Source organism: Phlebotomus papatasi, chromosome 2, assembly GCF_024763615.1.
Source record: "Phlebotomus papatasi isolate M1 chromosome 2, Ppap_2.1, whole genome shotgun sequence".
Classification (NCBI taxonomy): Eukaryota; Metazoa; Arthropoda; class Insecta; order Diptera; family Psychodidae; genus Phlebotomus; species Phlebotomus papatasi.
The window spans coordinates 45476640-45494699 of NC_077223.1; the positions used below are offsets into that span (position 1 = coordinate 45476640).

The following is an 18060-nucleotide window of genomic DNA, read 5'->3' on the forward strand; positions in this document are numbered from 1 at the left end:
ATTTTTTTAGAATTTAGAAGGCAATAACTGATCTATTCTACATGAGTCAAGACTTTAACACGTGCATGTACTAAAGTAAATTGTGATCTACCACTCAGAATATAAGTCAAACAACTCGACTTTTTACAAAAAAATCGTTTTATTCGCTCTTTGAATACTTCTTATACCCTATAACTTTTCTGTGAATATTATACTAGAAAGATAATTATTTTCAACGTTATAGAGATTTTATATCTCAAAAATCCTATACTCTGCATGTAAAATCTCAGTTTTAAATCGCTCTCCTGTAAAATTTGCTTACTGCGAGTTATTCGTTTCTTATTCTGAGTGGTCGATATAGAAACTTGTAATCTTTGCTTAAACTCATTGGAACTAGAGAGAAAAAAGATAAATATAAATATAATAATTTTTTTCGTGATATTGGTCTTAAAATATCTTTTTTGATATAACAGAAGTTTTGTTAATTTACCAAAAGTTCCCTTGAAATTACATTTCTATAATTATTACATTAAAGCAATTTGAATTCTAGAAAATACCTAAAGTATATATTAAACATTTAAATCAATTCCAATTCTTCTTTTGTAACTTTTTGTTTTTAGAAACAGCAAAAATGCAAGATTCTTCTCTGTATAGACTTTTGATGAAAGAAACATTTTTCCAGACAGCCAGCTGAATTGCGGAGATCTTTTTTCATGTCGTCTTGAAACTTGTTTTACTTTCAATCAACAATTGTAGTTCTATTGGTGGAAACATGAAAACTTTTTTGTCCTCCAAACTTTCCAAATTCTTCCCTCTTTGGGAACAACTTTGGGAGCACAAAAAAAAAGGCTCAGAGTGGTGGAGTGAGACAATAGTGTCATCAGGAACAGGCTGGAAAAAAAGACCCTTACTACCTGAAAATTTTCTTATGCTCGTCTCACTCTCACTTAGGTCCTTGGTGTTCTTGATGTGCCGTTCTGGTGATCCTTATCCTCGTTGAAGTGCCTGGTGCAAAAGGGAAGACAGTCTGAGACTGTGTGAGGGAAACATCGACCATTTTGTATGGGTGCAGGAGGATGGGTATTCGACGAGAACACCGGCTCCCAGTCCACCCTAGCAACCAATCAATGCCGCCACTTCTGGGCGAGGCATTCCGGATTTGTGTGGTGGAAGCGGCGCACAACTCCAGGCCACACCGAACTCCGTACGACAAGTTGCACACAAACCCAACACAATTCGCCGTCGCTTCGAGCAGTTGTGTGCTGACTCTCAAAGTGGGAACACTGCCGCTCAGACCACCTCTGAACGTTCCGCTGTGCGCGTTTTACCGGAATCGCGGATCATTTGTGCGCATCCTTGTTATTACTCTTTTTTTTTCAAGGAAGTTGCCAGCAAACTAAAAGAAAAGTGATTAGGAGAGAGATTATCCCTAAAAATAAGAACCTATCCCAAACCTAAGAAACAAGGAACTTTTCTATTAAGGACCTATCAAGGATACCCTGGTCTGGATTAAGTTTGAATTAATTTGAGAATTTTTGGGCGTCGGCTTTCAACCCCCATAGAAACTTCTTTTTTTCCAATAAATGTGACCAAATCCCGGTGAAACCATGAAAATTCTCTGACATATTTACACTTCGCAAGGAGATCGGAATCCTTAAAACCCGTATTTTGTTGAAAGACAAAAGGAATTTTTGAAAAATAAAAACAGTGATTATGTGTCTGGAGAGCTAAATTCGGTATTCTGGTTCCTCGGTTATTTTTTTTTTAATAACAGCAAAGTGTTGGTGAAGTGAATCCTTCGCCGAAGTGAGAGTGGATTAGAAATAAAGCCAAAACGTCCTCGCCAGACACACAATATTCCCCATATATGGTAATGGCAGAGATCGGTGGCCCTCTGGCTCACCAGCTTCCCTTGCATAATCATCGTGGTGGACTCGTGCAACCATCATTGGTGATGAACCATCACTTGGATCTGGATTGTCATGGGCATGACATTAATCCCAGTGAGTTTAATCCCCCTTTCTACCCAAGACATCTGTCTCATATTTGCGACATTTCTTGTGCAAAGTTATTAATCGCATCCTCGCAAATCCATTTCTGGTGGTTACTCAAAAAGAAGAACAATTCGTCATGTGGTTGTCTCACATTATGATTGAAGTGTTTTGTACATAAAAAATATCTATAATATATTTCTAATTACTTTAACTAAAGTGACTTAAAGCATCATAATTAAATATATATAATTAGCAAAATAAATTCAAAAATAAAAACATTCCCAAAAACAGTGATAAAAAAGCAATAAAGTTTTGTAGCTGGAAAAATTCATAAATTAATATTAATCTTTCTTAATTTTTTTTAATTATTTTCTGAAATGAAAAATTCTTTAAGACAACGAACTTAAATCAAAAGTTAACGAAGCATTTAACAAATTCATCTTCTTTCAAGCATTTTGCTGCAGCGAAAGCATTAGAATTAAATTGACGATTTTGATTACCGCAAGTAATTTAGTAACAACTTCAAATAAAATATCGTTTTATTGTGAATTATATTTCTATATATGCATGTATAAAATTGCAAATTAAGTAATAAAATCTAAGTAATAAAATTTGCTAGTGTGCAACAAACATTTCAAATAATTCTACTAGATGCAGAAAAAAATCGAATAAAAGGGGGTTCTTAAAAGTACGGAGTGCAAATGAAGATATAACTAGTGATTTATAAACAACATTAATTGTCTCTAAATAGTCTTAAATAACAAGGAATACAAGCAATAAAATAAATAATTATTTATCAAAATATTTATCAGAATGATTACTTAAATATTGTTGAAGCATAATTTAATTAGGGTTTATGGGAAATTTGAAGAAAGATTCAAATTTCTAATTAGATTTGAAAAGAAACCAGAATGTTAAAATTAAGTTTATTTTAATTTGATATAGGGTGAAAGGAACACCTATATTGACACTTTAAGAACTCATGTCAGGACCTATTGACACCGTACTCTGTACCATTTGGAATACGAAATTTCAACACTTATCCTTATCGAAAAACGTATATTAATGAAAAAACGCCATATTACTTACATTTTATTAGATAAGGGAAGAGTACCCCGGATCGGAATGTTAAGAGACATGCTCGACATTTAGATGAAAATATAAGTCTCAATTTACTATTTCGTATTTTTGTGTGTGCTAATCGGTATATTAGTGATCCATTTAACTATATCTGTGCTTTTAAATTTTAAACTTTTTCAATAAATTAATAAAAAAAAAAACAGAGGTAATCGTAACTATGTACACTGTACCTCGGATCGTCACGAATTTAATAAGGTGTCTCACGAAAAATTGGTTTTATAAATTAAATCTGAACTAATCCACTGAATTTTTGTGACAATTAAATAGCAAAAAATAGCTAATAAATTTTTTAAAAAAATCATTTGAATTGGTGCAAAAGTATGGTGAAAACCTGACGATCCGAGGAACACTGCCGATCGCTGGTGCTCTTACCTTACATTAAATAAATTTCATCATTTTGACAAAGTGTCAATAAGGGTTCATTGTCGAAGAGGTGTTCACTCAACCCTAGAAGTGATTATGTTTAAATGGTACCTCTTTAGAAATCCTCGCTATTCTAGTGATTCCAAAAATTTTGTGCATAGAATTTTTATTCTACCTTTGTAGTCACTTAATTCATTATTTCAGAATTAATTCGAGCTTAGTTCTTAGAGAATTTCACAAACAACAAATCCATAATAATCTTCGGGAAACAATTTCCGAATTGACCTTGAAAAGTTTAGTTCATGTCATATTCTACAAATGAAAAATAAGATCTATTGATACGGTGGCATCTATTGATCCACTTAACAAAAGTATTAGAAATAATTTTGTGGAGTGCCACTGTCTAAGAAATCATTCATCTAAATGAATATTCGGCCTCCATTTTCACGAATCCATTTCTATGACTTGCTGTTTTTGTTCTAACTTCTTCATGAAATGTTATTAACATTTATGACTGCTGAAGTTCATTCATCCATTTCACCTTTTCCATTCATAAAATTCAAATCGTGAAAGAATTTTTTCATACCTCCCTTTATTTTTCTGACATGTGTCTTAGAATGTTATGTGATATTTTATAAGTGAGTTAAAAAAAAGTGTTAATTTCTGATGCACGGGAATATTTTTCCCGTGAATAGATAGTTTGATTGTGAGAAATGTTCCTTGAAAGAATATTTCACAAAAAAAAAGAACTTGAGAACATTTTTTTTCCAAATGAGACACGTTAATTTACTTCAAATTGCTCGAGAAAGGAGAAAAAAAATTCTTCGACTTTCTCAAATATGCTGATCAATATTGAACCTTTTAGCAAAAGACAAAACTACTCTTTTCCCATATGAAAAACGGATAAATCTGAACATTTTTTACCAATGCAAATTTATACAAATTAAAATTTAATATTGGTCCAATTAATGCTGTGATTGGTCAAAAGGCTTATCTAACTTTTTTTTCTGTCCAGTCACCTTATCTCTCTTTGCCGTTGATTAACATTTTCGTAATTTTATTCTACAATATGTAAATTCTCTGTACGAAATTTATTGCATTTGTATCTATTGGGCCACCCAGAGTGGATATACGAACGGACATTGGTGAATTGTTTTCTCAAAATAATTACAAATATTTTCGTGTTTTTCCCATGTGACTTTCAACATGCGGCAGTTATGGAAAAAAATCACAATAAAGCTACAAACATTAAAAACAGCTGTGATTTTGATTTTTACCAACAGCTTTTAAATATTTCATATGAAACAAATGTCTCCTAATAAGATATTCTTAATTTATTGAATTGTAAGATTTCTTGTGGCAAAAATGGTGAATATAGAAGAGAGAGGAGCACCTTCGAATTGGGGTACCTTTGCAATAGAGCTTTTGTCTTCTATTTTTAAATGGGGCTAGACCTTAAAATGATAGGATAAGTGTGCCAAATTCCGGCCAGCTTGTAATTTCGGCCACATTTTTTGTTCCTCGAATTTCATTGAATTTTTAGTTTTTGCATACTCTAGAAATAATACAATGAAAAAAATAACAAAAAATGTGGCTTCGACGAACAAGATGATCTAAAAAAGTCATTAGAAGAATTCCAGAAAGGCAAGGAACTGTGAAACTGAAGGTGGCCGAAATAGGCTACAAATGTAATGTGTACATTTTTATACATTTTAGAATGTATTAAGAGTGAATTTAGAAATAATAAAGACTATAGACTGCCTACAAGGTTCCAAGGAACACTCCTTATAAAAACAGTAACAAATAAATTCAATTTGTATTAAAAATATTACATTTCAAACATAAGACTTTGACGATTGCATGCAACTATGCCGAAATTTGGTACACTTACCCTATATGTGTTTTATATCCACTATCCAATTGTGAAGCTGAATTACTTTATGATAAGGCTCATTTCTATTTTCATTTAAAGGTAGGAGAAAGAAACTTTTTTTTATAAAAGTGCACCAATTCAAAGGTGCCACAATAGTGAACAATATAATCAATATTATCATTTCAAAGTTAAGAGGACAAACCAGAACTCCTGACAAACCAATTTTAAAGTTCAGACTTTGATAATCTGGTATTAATGCAATTATATAGTACTCTGAAGGCTATTCAATTGATTTTTTAATCAGATTTTAAGAGTGTTGTCCCAACTCTTAATTAATTTTCCTGAAATTCCGAATTTTACCTATAATATTTATTCTAGTCAGTTGACAATCCAGAATTACTCTGAAACCAGTGAAATTTAAAACGGAGATATTACGATAGTTTGCAGAAAAAATTCTCATTTTACTTTCGGGGAAATCAATTTTCACTTAAATTATGCTTCAAGATGTCACTTTTATGTTGTCTTAATGCCTGAAATTTATCGCTGTCTAATGAAATAAATATTGTCAATAAATTAACAGTCTAGTCAGTGAAAAAAAGTTGTGTGGAAAAATTAAATGGTAAAATATATTTCAATTTAGTCAATAAACTAGGTAAAATTGACCAAAGATCACTCTCGGGTATATCAACACTGAGAAAAAAAAGAGGGTGCGATTAACTTTTTTTCCTCATAACTTTAACACTTTTTAGATGTAAAAATATATCAACATTTTTTAATGTTAATATTACACCTTTTTAAGGGTAAAATTAACATGAAAAAGGGTACCTTTAACACCTAATACACCTAAAAAGGGTAATATTTACACCGATTTTGGATCAATACTGCAGGGTAAAATTAAGATTTCCGGAATGTTATTTTAACTTTTTCGGATTTCTCTCAGTGAAGGTACACACGAGATGTAAAGAATATTTTACGATTTTTATTCATAACTGAAGAACTTAATCCGATATAGTCGCCTCCATCAGTAAATGTCGTACGAACATTTTGGTGATTTTTCAAATTTTGTTTTACAAGGATGCGATTTTTTATTAAATATTCTTTTTATGCCTATGAAATAAAAGAAAACTTAATTACTCGAATTTAATATTGTGTTATAATTCAGAATGTTAATCATTGATAAAACTATATTGGGAACAAAATTATCAATGCAATGTTAAATTAATAAATTAAAAATCTGACCATTTGAAAGATTTGAAAAAAAAATCTTAACGTACCTTTCCACATACTGGTCTCTACACACTAGAGAAATTTATGTCCATATTGATGCAAATTGTTCACGCTTGTATAGGAAAAACTACCAAATATGGACACAGTTTTCTGTAGTTTGTAAGGGCCATAAGGTTAAAACTTTTATATATAATACGCTTTTTATGTTAGTATTATCTTTATCTTGTTACACTCTATATAGGATCGAAGGAATACCGATTCGACAGGGAACACTTCTTCGGGTAACTGTACCAAATTTCGGCCAGATGGAATATTGGCCCCTTCTTTTGTTCCTCAAATTTCCATGATTTTTTAGTTTTTTTATGTCCTTTCGACAAACGAGATGATGGAGAAAGACTTTAGTAGAATTCCGAAAGGGCAAGGCCAGAATCAAGATGGCCAAAATATTCCCCAAAGCAATGTATTTCTTTTTAAAATGTATTAAGTATAATTTTAAAGAAAACAAAAACGATAAAAGATCTATAAGATTCCCAAAAAACACTCCTGAAAAAAGTAACAAAAAATTGCAATTTGTATTAAAAATATTATACTTCAATCCTAAGACTTTGGAGCTTACATCCCACTATTCCGAAATTTGGTACATTTACCCTATTGACAATCTCGTCAAAATATTGAAATTTATTTAATGTATATCATAAAATTCAAGTAATATGACATTTTTTCATTAAACTATGTTTTCGTATAAGAATGGGTGTTTAAATTTCCTATTTCAAATGATACAAAATAGGGTGCCAATAGGCCTTTCGACCCTTGTTTGGTCCTTGTGACTAATTTTGATGTTCCTTCGACCCTACCATTTTAAATCGCTTCAAAATATATTTAGAAAATTTAATGCTAACAAATGGTCGGAAAAGCTCCTAAACCTAAAATATTTTTCACCTCAGAAGCTGTCAAAATACTTATACAGCACTAAATGATGGAAACGTCAATGTCCTTGACATTTTGACCTCTAACTAGGGAATTGACGGACAGAGAGACAAAAAGAGGATAACAACATAGTTAATCTAAATACTTCAGACTTGAAGTTTCTAGGGATTATTGCCCTGCTTTTAAATTAAAAATGAAGAAAATAGAACAAAAAATAATTGAGTGAGAATTAATTGGTGATACCAATCTTTAATTTAGAAAAAATGAATTAAATTCAATGTAATTGAAATTGAAAATTATTCGTTTGTTTCTGGTTTATTTTTAAATTGATGATTTATTAAAGTACAGTAGACTCTTCGATATCCGGCTGACTGGGGGACAAAATGACATTTAGATTTTTTGAATGATCAACGTTTTTTCTATTTTGTGCATTGTGAATTTATTTTCTGTCTGACAAAGAACAAGAGAATTTTCTTCATGGTGTGCTTATGTTTCATTTTTTATCACAATTATGTATTAAAAACTTCGATACAATGTTAATAATACTTTAATTCACTCTGGACAAACTTCATGTTTAGTGAAAATAATTTTGAATATATCAACCGCCAGTGTTTGGCAGCTGTCACCCGGATATCGAAGTGCTGGATATCGAAGAGTCTACTGTAGTAGTTTACTGAACTTGAGTACAGATTTAATTTAAGCAGTAAAAAAATAAGCAATAAAATATATTTACTAATTTATAAAATGTAAAATTGACATGGAATTTTTTAAATGAAGGAAGAACAGTAAAACTTACATTTTCTCTAAAAAAATCATTGATGAACTATTAATTTGGATGACTCTAATTCCATGCAAATCTTTAGCTACATATATTTTGACAAAAAATAATATTTCAAAAATTTTTTTTTCAGTCAAAAAAATATTGATTTGATTGATAGTATAGATAAATTTCTTTTTTTCTATTAATTTTTTATTGTATTGCTTCTTTTAATTTTAATTTCTACACCGTAATGGTGTCTACACACTAGAAGCAATTTTCATCAAAAATTGCCTTTTTCAAAAAAATTCTGACGTTTCTGCCTACAAGGATAAAGGCCTCTACACACTAGGAGAAATTTCTTTAAAAATGCATTTTTAAAGAAAATTTTCCCTATCCTTGTAGACAAAAACGTCAGATTTAAAAAAAAGCATTTTTTTTTTACAAAAATTGCTTCTAGTGTGTAGACACCATAATGCCGGTTTCAGACTGGAGGTTTAGCCCAGTTCTCGAAGGTCTCAAAAATCTAAATAACAAGTAATTTTATTGATTTTTCAAAATCTATTGGATCATTTGCCCTTGATATAAAATTCTAAACAAGAATTTCCTAAAAAATTGTGCCTGATAAAGAATTACAGGCGTTAAGCCAGATAGCTAAGCCTTAGGTCTGAAGACCGTATAAGGGAAATTTTCTTTAAAAAGGCATTTTTTAAAGAAATTGTTCCTACTGTGTAGAGGCCATAAGAAGCATCCAACACCGTCGTTTCACTGCATTTATTAATCAACCCCGTTTACTTCCGTAGGTCCTTTTTCATACACTGTTTTATTTAAATTGCTAAAGCTGTGATTTTTATAAAACATTTAAAATAATTTTAGATTGAGGCTGTTTTCTAATAGTTAATTCTGATAATCTGCGCAAAAAAATAACAATTTTTAACGAAATATAGTCTATGATTTTGCTATTTACTTAATTAGTCCCAAGTTCCAAGTTCTCTTTAGAAATTCCACTTGTGGCAATAAAATAATTAAATAATTGGCATTCTTAGCGTCTCAAAACCGAGAGAATTTCTCCTCTGCTAGATGACTCTCATGAGAGGCACAATCCTAAATTCACTCTGTCACACCAACCTTCATTTGATCAAAGTGACTGTCCGTGTGCGGAAACCAGAAGCTTCTTCATCTTTCTGATCCCCTTCTCATATATGTTAATTGCTTGCACATAGAAAATCTCCTTCACAGCATTGGATGTGTTGTGGATCTGTTGGAAAGAGTCTCTTCTTCATCTCAAGCCCCTTGACCAGTTTCTCTCTGGACATTCATTTTCTTGTGTGGCATAAGATGAAGAGAATCTATATAGGCAACTTTGTGACCTGCCGAAGCCTTAATTACTCCCCCCTTCGCATTACCATCTCTATACACAGATTCTCCAGTCGCCGGATCTGTGCTCTCAAAGTGCGCCGAATGCAAAATGAATAATTTATAATGAATCGCGTTTTTCTCGTACATATTTTTTTTTCTTTTCAAACCAACAATCTGTGTATTTTTTTTAGTTGGTCTTTTTTGCATCGTCTCCCATGGATCTTTTTTTTTGTTCTTCAGCAGTAGCATCACTTAAAATTCTCTCAATTTCCAATGCAATTTTCACCCAATAGTATTGCGCGCATTTCAGTTATTCTAACAATGATATTGTGTATAGAATATTTATTTTCACCTTAGAACATTAATAAGTTCTGCCACATTGTGTTCTTCCCGTACCACGGTGGAGGTGTATGAAATTGCAAATTAGTATATCAACGCACTGATGATCATTCGGTCGTTTCTTTTCCACCAACTCAAATTATCTTTACTCCAAGGGGTTTTCAAGTCACAAAAATATAATACAAAAAGATAGAGCTTAAGAGACAGTGAGGCTTTTTCCTAAATTTCTTTGCAAGATAAATATTCTTTATATATTAAATATTCTAAAAAAAACTTGTCAAATTAACAAGAAAAGTTTGTCAAAAGGATGATCTTTCATACAAAATATTTAAAAGTTTTGTCAAATTGACCAACAATATCATTTTGACAAAATTTTAACAAGATCCATTTCTTCGCCTAACAAAACCTTTTTTTTCCAGAGTAGAATTCTTGCATATTTTCTTTCTATTCTTGCATATATTGTAGTATAAAAAATAGTTTTCTAATACTTTAATAATACAATTTAATAAAGTTAAGTTAAGAAGTCTTCAGTCTACAGGTTTACGCCAGTTTCCGAAGGCTTCAAATATCTGAACAACTAACACTTGCACTATTAGATTAAATTTTCTTAATATTATCATCCGAAACGTAAAAATTTTCCAAAAAAAAAATTTACTAGTTAAGCAATTGAAACAAAAAAGCCATTATATCTGAAGCCCGTATAAGAGTTTGTACAGATCAAAGAATAAACTGAGAGAAGGTTTAGTGCAATAAAACAGCATTTTGTTTATCGCTAAATTGTATCTTGGCTAGTCCACAAGTCTGTTCGGGCTATAAAGTTCAGTATATCCTATCACTTACTATTATCAAAGAACTGTTTCATATGTCTTGGCAAAAAATATATAAATAGAATCACTTTTTACTGATCTAAAATTATATACTGACGATTTTCTAGTCTTGTGTTATACGGGCTTCGGACATAAGGCTTAGCCATCTGGATTAATTCCTTTAATTCCCTATCAGGCACGATTTTTTAGGAATTTGTTGTTTAGGATTGGGCAATTTTTGGCAACAAAAAAAGCAAAAAGAATTAAGGGCAAATGATCCATTAGGTTTTGAAAAATCAATAAAATTGCTTGTTATTCATTTTTGAGACATTCGGGAACTGGGCTAAACCTCCAGTCTAAAGTCGAAAATACACGGCTTCAGACTAGATATATATATTGAAGTTTTTTTTAATAAACAACTCAATCGATATTATAATAATGCGATATCTTGTGTGACTATTCAAAGAATCTAAAAACTTTCTACGCAGAATTCTTAAAGAAAGAGTAGTAAATTATAGTGTTTTAGAGTGTAGAAATAAACCACTAAAATACCCAAAGAGGAGCTTATTCCAATATTTCAAACGATAGTTCAAAATTGGCAAGAAACCCGTCTGGAAATAATAGTATCGAGCTATTCACAAGGTTTCATTATTATATTAAATTTTGGTCAGTGAAAAACGTAAAACTATACAAAGGAGGGACTAATTTATTACAAATAACATGATAATTGCGAGTAAAATAAAAATCTCTTTTTTATGCATGTTCCAAAAATTTCATTAAAAATTTCACTGCTTTTAAAGTTCAAAATTGAATGCTGATCAATTTACGATTTTTGCGGACAAAACTTAATTTTTTATTAGTCTTCTGTATAGTCCCAGTGAAATCATTTTAATAATTTTCTGCCGCTTCTTTAATGTATTGAAATAATTTGAAATATTTCTAAAGTTCAAAGACCTTTCAAATAAATACATATTTATCACAATTTTCTAATATTCCTAAAAAAAAGGGTGGCAAAACGTCCCAAGCTTTACGAAGTGCTTGAACTCGTTACTTATACGCTTTACTTCAAAAGTTCTTTTGCATCATTTACCCTTTTACTGGTTCACGACCGATATAAAGTGATCATACACTCAAACGATTCCACAAAATAGTTTAAAGAATAATAAAATTGATTTTCGGACAAAAATTACTTATCGGTTCAAAACCAGTTCATAACTGATTTATAAATCACTCAAAACATTTCCCAAAATACCTTAGGAGTAATATAATTCAATTTAAAAAACCGGTTCAGTTTTGTCGCCATATTAATTTAGACAATTTTGCAGGGTAACCTTTGACCTTCAGGAAAATTTAAAGCTCCCAGAAACTCAAAAATGGAATAAAGCCTCTAGCAGAACATTTTCCCATGTTCGTATCTTACCAAAATTATACTTGTTGCCGGATTAACCGTGAATTCATCACTGAGAAACTAAGTGCTACTTTATACCTATAAATTTTGAGTTTTCCTTATTTTCTTTATCAAAATTCCCAGAGTCCCTACTTAAGTTGAGCGTAAGTGATAGTGATGTTTAGAAAAATATTGATACACAGAAAATTAAAAATTTTGAAAAAACGATTTTAAGCTTAATTAAATCATTATTAGTGTCTTCATCTTCTGTTATAGTGATTAAAATATATCTAGGGGAAACTGGGGCACCATCAAACACGGAGCAGCACCAAACACTGCGATTTTTTAATCACATAATCGACTTCAAAGGACAAGACTTATAGAAATTTAAAGGCGCTATAGGGATGCTTGTCCACTGAAGAAATGGTCGGAATAGTCCAAGTAGTTTAGAAATAAAAATTAATGTTTGGTGCTACCCCGTGTTCGGTGGTACCCTAGTTTCCCCTATATAACAAATGTAATTTTCGTTGCCTATAAAAGATTCAGTGTCACTGTCCCTACTTAAATTGTTGCCACTGTATGGATTCGTATATTGAAATATTGTAAACCTTAGCAAAATTTACACAATTTATTTAAGTCACTATATTGCTCTCTCTAGTGATGTTAAAAATTATAAAAATATATGATTACAAGAAGCTTTTCCTGTGAAAACAAAACAAAATGATTTTTTGGAGTGCGAACAACTTTAATGAGCTTAATTTGAGGTTGTAAAAGTATCCAATCTTGTTTCATAACACTTTTCATTGCACTAAATGTGCTGTAAGAATTACTCTAAAAATATTTTCTGAATATGCCTTGAAATTGCCATCAGTTTATAGCCCCGAATATCAATAAATGCTTTCAGAGAATGGGATAACTCCAAAACATTCAGCATTAATGATCGATACGATTATATTAAAAATTTTAACGGTTGTATCTCATTAGCTGAATAAAGGTACAATTCCTTTCGTGAATAATAAATACAATATCTCTTCATTATCAAAATTTTATGCCATTTTTCTGCTGGCATTTATATTAATTAGCAAAAGGTTTAATCAATAAAAGAATAATGTTTCAATACCAGGCAAATATTATATTTACATAATGTTTTTTTTCTCGGAGGGTTTTTGTAAAAAAAAATTTGGATCTAGCTCTTGTATTTATTACTGAAGGTAGAAATGGTACAGGGAAGGGAAAGGAGGGTGTTTCTCCTCAGATGGTGTAAATCCTCGCGAAATAAATGTTGGAAAGCATCTTGAACTTGGGTAGTGCAAAGTGTGAAAAAGCTATATAGGTTTTGTCCGAAGAAGGAAAGGATACAGAAAAGGCGAGCAAAAGAAATCAATATTGCGGTACAAATTCTTTCTTCTTCCAGCATACCCTTGTCGCTTTTTCTCAATTGCCGAGAGAGCATCTTATAAAATGCGCCGACACGCGGTTTAATACTATTAAATTTTATTATGTCCGCGTTGTATTCAATCGAATGTCTGAAATGTGTTGTGTTATAATAATTTATTGTGACTCTTTTTTTTACCTCCTCTCTTGCTCACTCTCTCACTCTCTCGCCTTTAATTCTTCGTGGTAGAAGTTTTATTTTCACAAATTAGCATCTAAACTCTCATGCCGACGTTACTCACAACATAACACCAACAAATAAAATCACATAGCTTTTCCCCATGATGGTGAAACAGGGATGGACAACTCGGGTGAGTGGTTAGCGCGAAGGAGATGAGACATTCAGTGAAATAAATTACAAATGAAACAAAGTGAAATGACAAAAAAGGCGAAATATTTAAAGAATACCGACACCTAAATAGTTTGTTTTTTTTCTTGTTTCATCGATTTTTTTTTCTCTTAATTCCAGGCTTAATTCTCTGTTGGCCACAAACATTAATTTCCCAATACTGATTTTTGTCTTTAAACCTCCTCATAAGAAAAAGCTCTAAACTTTAAGAGATCTTTAAAAAAAAGTCTAGCAATTCATGTAACAATATTACAACCATCTTATGCGTAAAATTACCATGGGTTGTGTTTTGAGGCATTTGCGGTGTTGTGGATGGCTGTTTTTAGTGGCAACGAAGGCCCAGAAGGTCTCGCGAAGATGGTGTGTGTCGATTAGATGGAAGCACAATAAGAAAGGGGGACCACTACCCAGAAAGGGCCTCAACTCCAACGATGATGGCGATCAAGAAGGAGGAGAATCATAAAATGTAGTATTTCAATAAGAGCGACGGCTATCAAGTATTTTAGTTATTTATAATATGGTTTATTGTAGGATAAAAAGCATTTGCGCTATGATGGAATTGGTGGAATTTGAAAAATGTGCCGCTGGGAATTTTCGTTCTCTTTTCTGTTTACACGCGAGGAGATTTTTTGGAATTAAACCACTTTTTGGTCAGTGTGAATCTTTCTGGTCTGAGTCAGAAGAAGAAGAAAAATGGTCAAAAAAGTAAAAGTGAGGGAGATGTTCGTTCCGTGTCTATGGACACAAACAGGAAGTCCCTGTCTTGTATTTTTTGAAAGAATTTTTGCAGAGTTTTATTTGTTTTGACCCGTCAATTTGGTGGGATTAACGCCAGAAGGATGACAACTAACTCATTACTGTGACCTGGACATGTAAAGCACAAAAAAATATACAAAACACATTAACATAGAAATTATCATATATAGAAATTTTAATGTTTTAGTAATTTTAATTAACTTTTACGGCGCGCCGTTTTGAACTGGTAGTTGATCGCCCACATTAAGACGGCAGTGGACGCTACAATCCAAAAAAATATTTCTGTACATATGCCTTTCATCATTTTCTTCCAAAAGCACATGCTCAAATAAAAATTAAAAAAAAACTCATAAAATTAATTATATACTTGGTTTCATCGAATGAAATACACTTTTCTTGAAGTGTATTTAACACTAAACCTACCAAGGCCCGGTCAAATTGACCGGTTTAAAATTAACACATATTTAAACGGTACAATGTCACTATCAAACTTTATGAATTTATTAAAATATGCATGTAGTATACATTTTTCAGATTTTGAATTTTAATTTTTTACTCTTTTCCAAGACAAATTTGTTGAGTATCTTACCCTACCGCGGTTTGTCATTTGACCGAAAAACGATCAAAAACGCTCGGTAGGTTTAGTGTTAATAGAAAGTGTTTAACACTTAACATAGCATTTCTAGGAAAAATGCTTCAGGGTTCGCACACACTGTGGCTTCAAACGCTTCAAACACTTCATTTTTTCCAATATTCTTTCTGTGAATCTAACCTTATGGGAAAAATATGAAGTGTTCAAAGTTAGAGTATGTGCGAAGCCTGAAAGCTTTCCCCTACTATTTTTTAAGCATTAATAACCAATTTTTAATTTCATTTGAAAAATGAAAATAATGTTTAGGTTTGTTACTAATAAGAAAAGTAAACCATTTAGAATCAGTATTTTGTTTTTTTTTGTTTTTGGCACCAGCACACAATTAAAGTCTTATATAAAATTTTTACAATCATTCACAAATTTTCTGAACATACACATTCATTATCATTAAGAATAACTCACAGAAAGATTCACAATTAACTTCTATAATACACTGAGAGAAATCCGGAAAACTTAAAATAACATTCTGGAAATGTTAATTTTACCCTGCAATATTGATCCAAAATCTGTGTAAATATTACCCCTTTCAGTGTATTAGGAGTCAAAGTTACCCTTTTTCATGTTAATTTTACCCTTGAAAAGGTGTATAATTAACATTAAAAATTGTTGATATATTTTTACACCTAAAAAGTGTTAAAGTTCTGAGGAAAAAAAGTTAATCACACCCCCGTTTTTTTCTCAGTGTATTTAGAGTTATTTTTAAAAGCGCCACACATAAAGCGGCCATAAGTTTGCAAACTTCACCAAAAAATCATACTTTAAAGGAACTGGGGTAATAGTAAACAGAGGTAGTTCTAAACACTGCAATTTTCTCATTAATCTTAAGACTCCAGAGGATAAAAGCTATATATATTCATGGATAATTATAGGCATGCATATGTCCACAAATTAAATGCACTATACATGAAAAATTAAACCAAATATAAAAAAAATCCAAAAATTTTAATATTTCGCATTTTTTGGTCATTTAGATTTTCATCTGGAAATTACAAATAAGATAAATTACTCAAAGTGTCACAATACCAGTGCATTTCTACATATTTTAGGATTATTTATTTGCCACCTAAGGTATTTTAAATGACCAGGAGACATGTCGAGAGTCGACTTATGATTAAAGTTCACAAAATCCCCCCAATCTAGAAAGAAAAAAAAATAAATTTAGAAAAACAAACCGACAGTTCAGAATTTAAAACGAATAAGGACAGAATCACATTGGCATTAAAATGCTCACCGTATTTTGTTAATTTACCCATTTTTATTGCAATTCTTACGCAAATCTCGATCACCGTATTACCTTATCTCATACTCGGTGGCACTAGGTGAAAATAATATAAGAAAATTGAAGAAATAAAACAAAAAATCGATAAACAGTGAGCAAAAAAACTGTACGATTAATTTCTCTTACAGTTTTTTTGGCTCACCATTTATCAAATTTTCGTTTTATTTCTTCAAGTTTCTTATATTATTTTCACCCAGTGCCACCGAGTATGAGATAAGGTAATACGGTAATGGAAAATTTGAGTAAGAATTGCAATGAAAATGCGTAAATTAACGAAATACGGTGAGGCTACGGCGAGAATTTATTGTCAATGTGATTCTGTCTTAAGTCGTGAATGAACAGTTTTACAGGAGAGCGATTTCAAGCTGAAATTTTTCATGCTGAAGGATTTTTAAGATTTGAAACCTTTATATGTAGTAAGTTTGAAAATAATTAACTTTCCGGCATAATATTCACAAAGAAGGTAGAAGGTGTCATGGAGTTCCCTAAAAGCCGAAGAAACGAATTTTGCAAAAAAAGAAATCAACTTATTCGACTTATAATCTGACAATTCGACGTATTATATATCACACGTGACTTTATAAAATTAAAAAAAAATATTTGGAGCATCCCAATTCTCACTTTCATTTGATCTTAAGCAAAAATTGACTAATCACGCCTGAAATTCGTCACACTATGTGATTCCCTAGGAACACATTGCGATATGCCTCTCTAATGGTAATTTAATTATTGATGAGTTAATTTAATCATAAATATGACGAGCGTGTGCTGGAGTAAAACTTTTCGAGGTCACGGAAATACCCTGCGGATCAAACTTTTCCCCTCACAGACGACACTCGAATGTCACTGATGAGTGCTGTTGTAAATAACCCAAAGTGATTCTATGTATAGGAAATGATTTTTTATCAACTCCTTATCCTTTTGCAGTTGCTATTCCATACGTCTTTTGGTCGCAAATGGTGTTACAGGAACCCATTTTCCCTATACATATATTTATTGAATCTCCTCTCTTTCCTTTCACTATATTTCACTACTTAAACATCTTCTTAAAATGTTTGGCTAAAATTATTTTACACATTAGATGCCTTTTAAAATCTTCCTCCTTGTCTTGTATTCTTCATGCCTTTCTCATCATGTGTTCTTCTTTTTCTGGACGCGCTGCGAGAGCAAAAAGTGCTGGGAGTTAGTGGCATTAAAACGTTTAGTGTAAATAGAATGAGAAGAATGCTTGAGAGGCTTTAAAAAGGAGGGAGAATTTTATGGAAAATCTAACTTCAATAGTGAATAATTGGAGCAATTAATAGGGAAGTCATGTCTCAATTTAATATGGTGTGGCAATTTCTCCGCAAATGAGGAAATTATAAAATTGAGAAATGTTGTGTACAAGCAGATGTTTCAGCTTTTAATCGTCAATTTTCACCTTTTTCTTTCAACTCATT

The 18060-nt window shown here is 31.6% G+C and overlaps 1 protein-coding gene across 1 annotated transcript in view; it reads left to right on the top strand.

The window, feature by feature from the left end:
- Positions 1 to 1129: 1129 nt before the first annotated feature.
- Positions 1130 to 18060, top strand: part of LOC129801259 (insulin gene enhancer protein isl-1) — a 51968-nt gene continuing 35037 nt past the window's right edge. Inside the window, exon 1 of the mRNA XM_055846145.1 lies at positions 1130 to 1982. Coding sequence (XP_055702120.1) covers positions 1847 to 1982 — 136 coding nt within the window. The 5' untranslated portion in view covers positions 1130 to 1846. The remainder of the gene's footprint in view (positions 1983 to 18060) is intronic.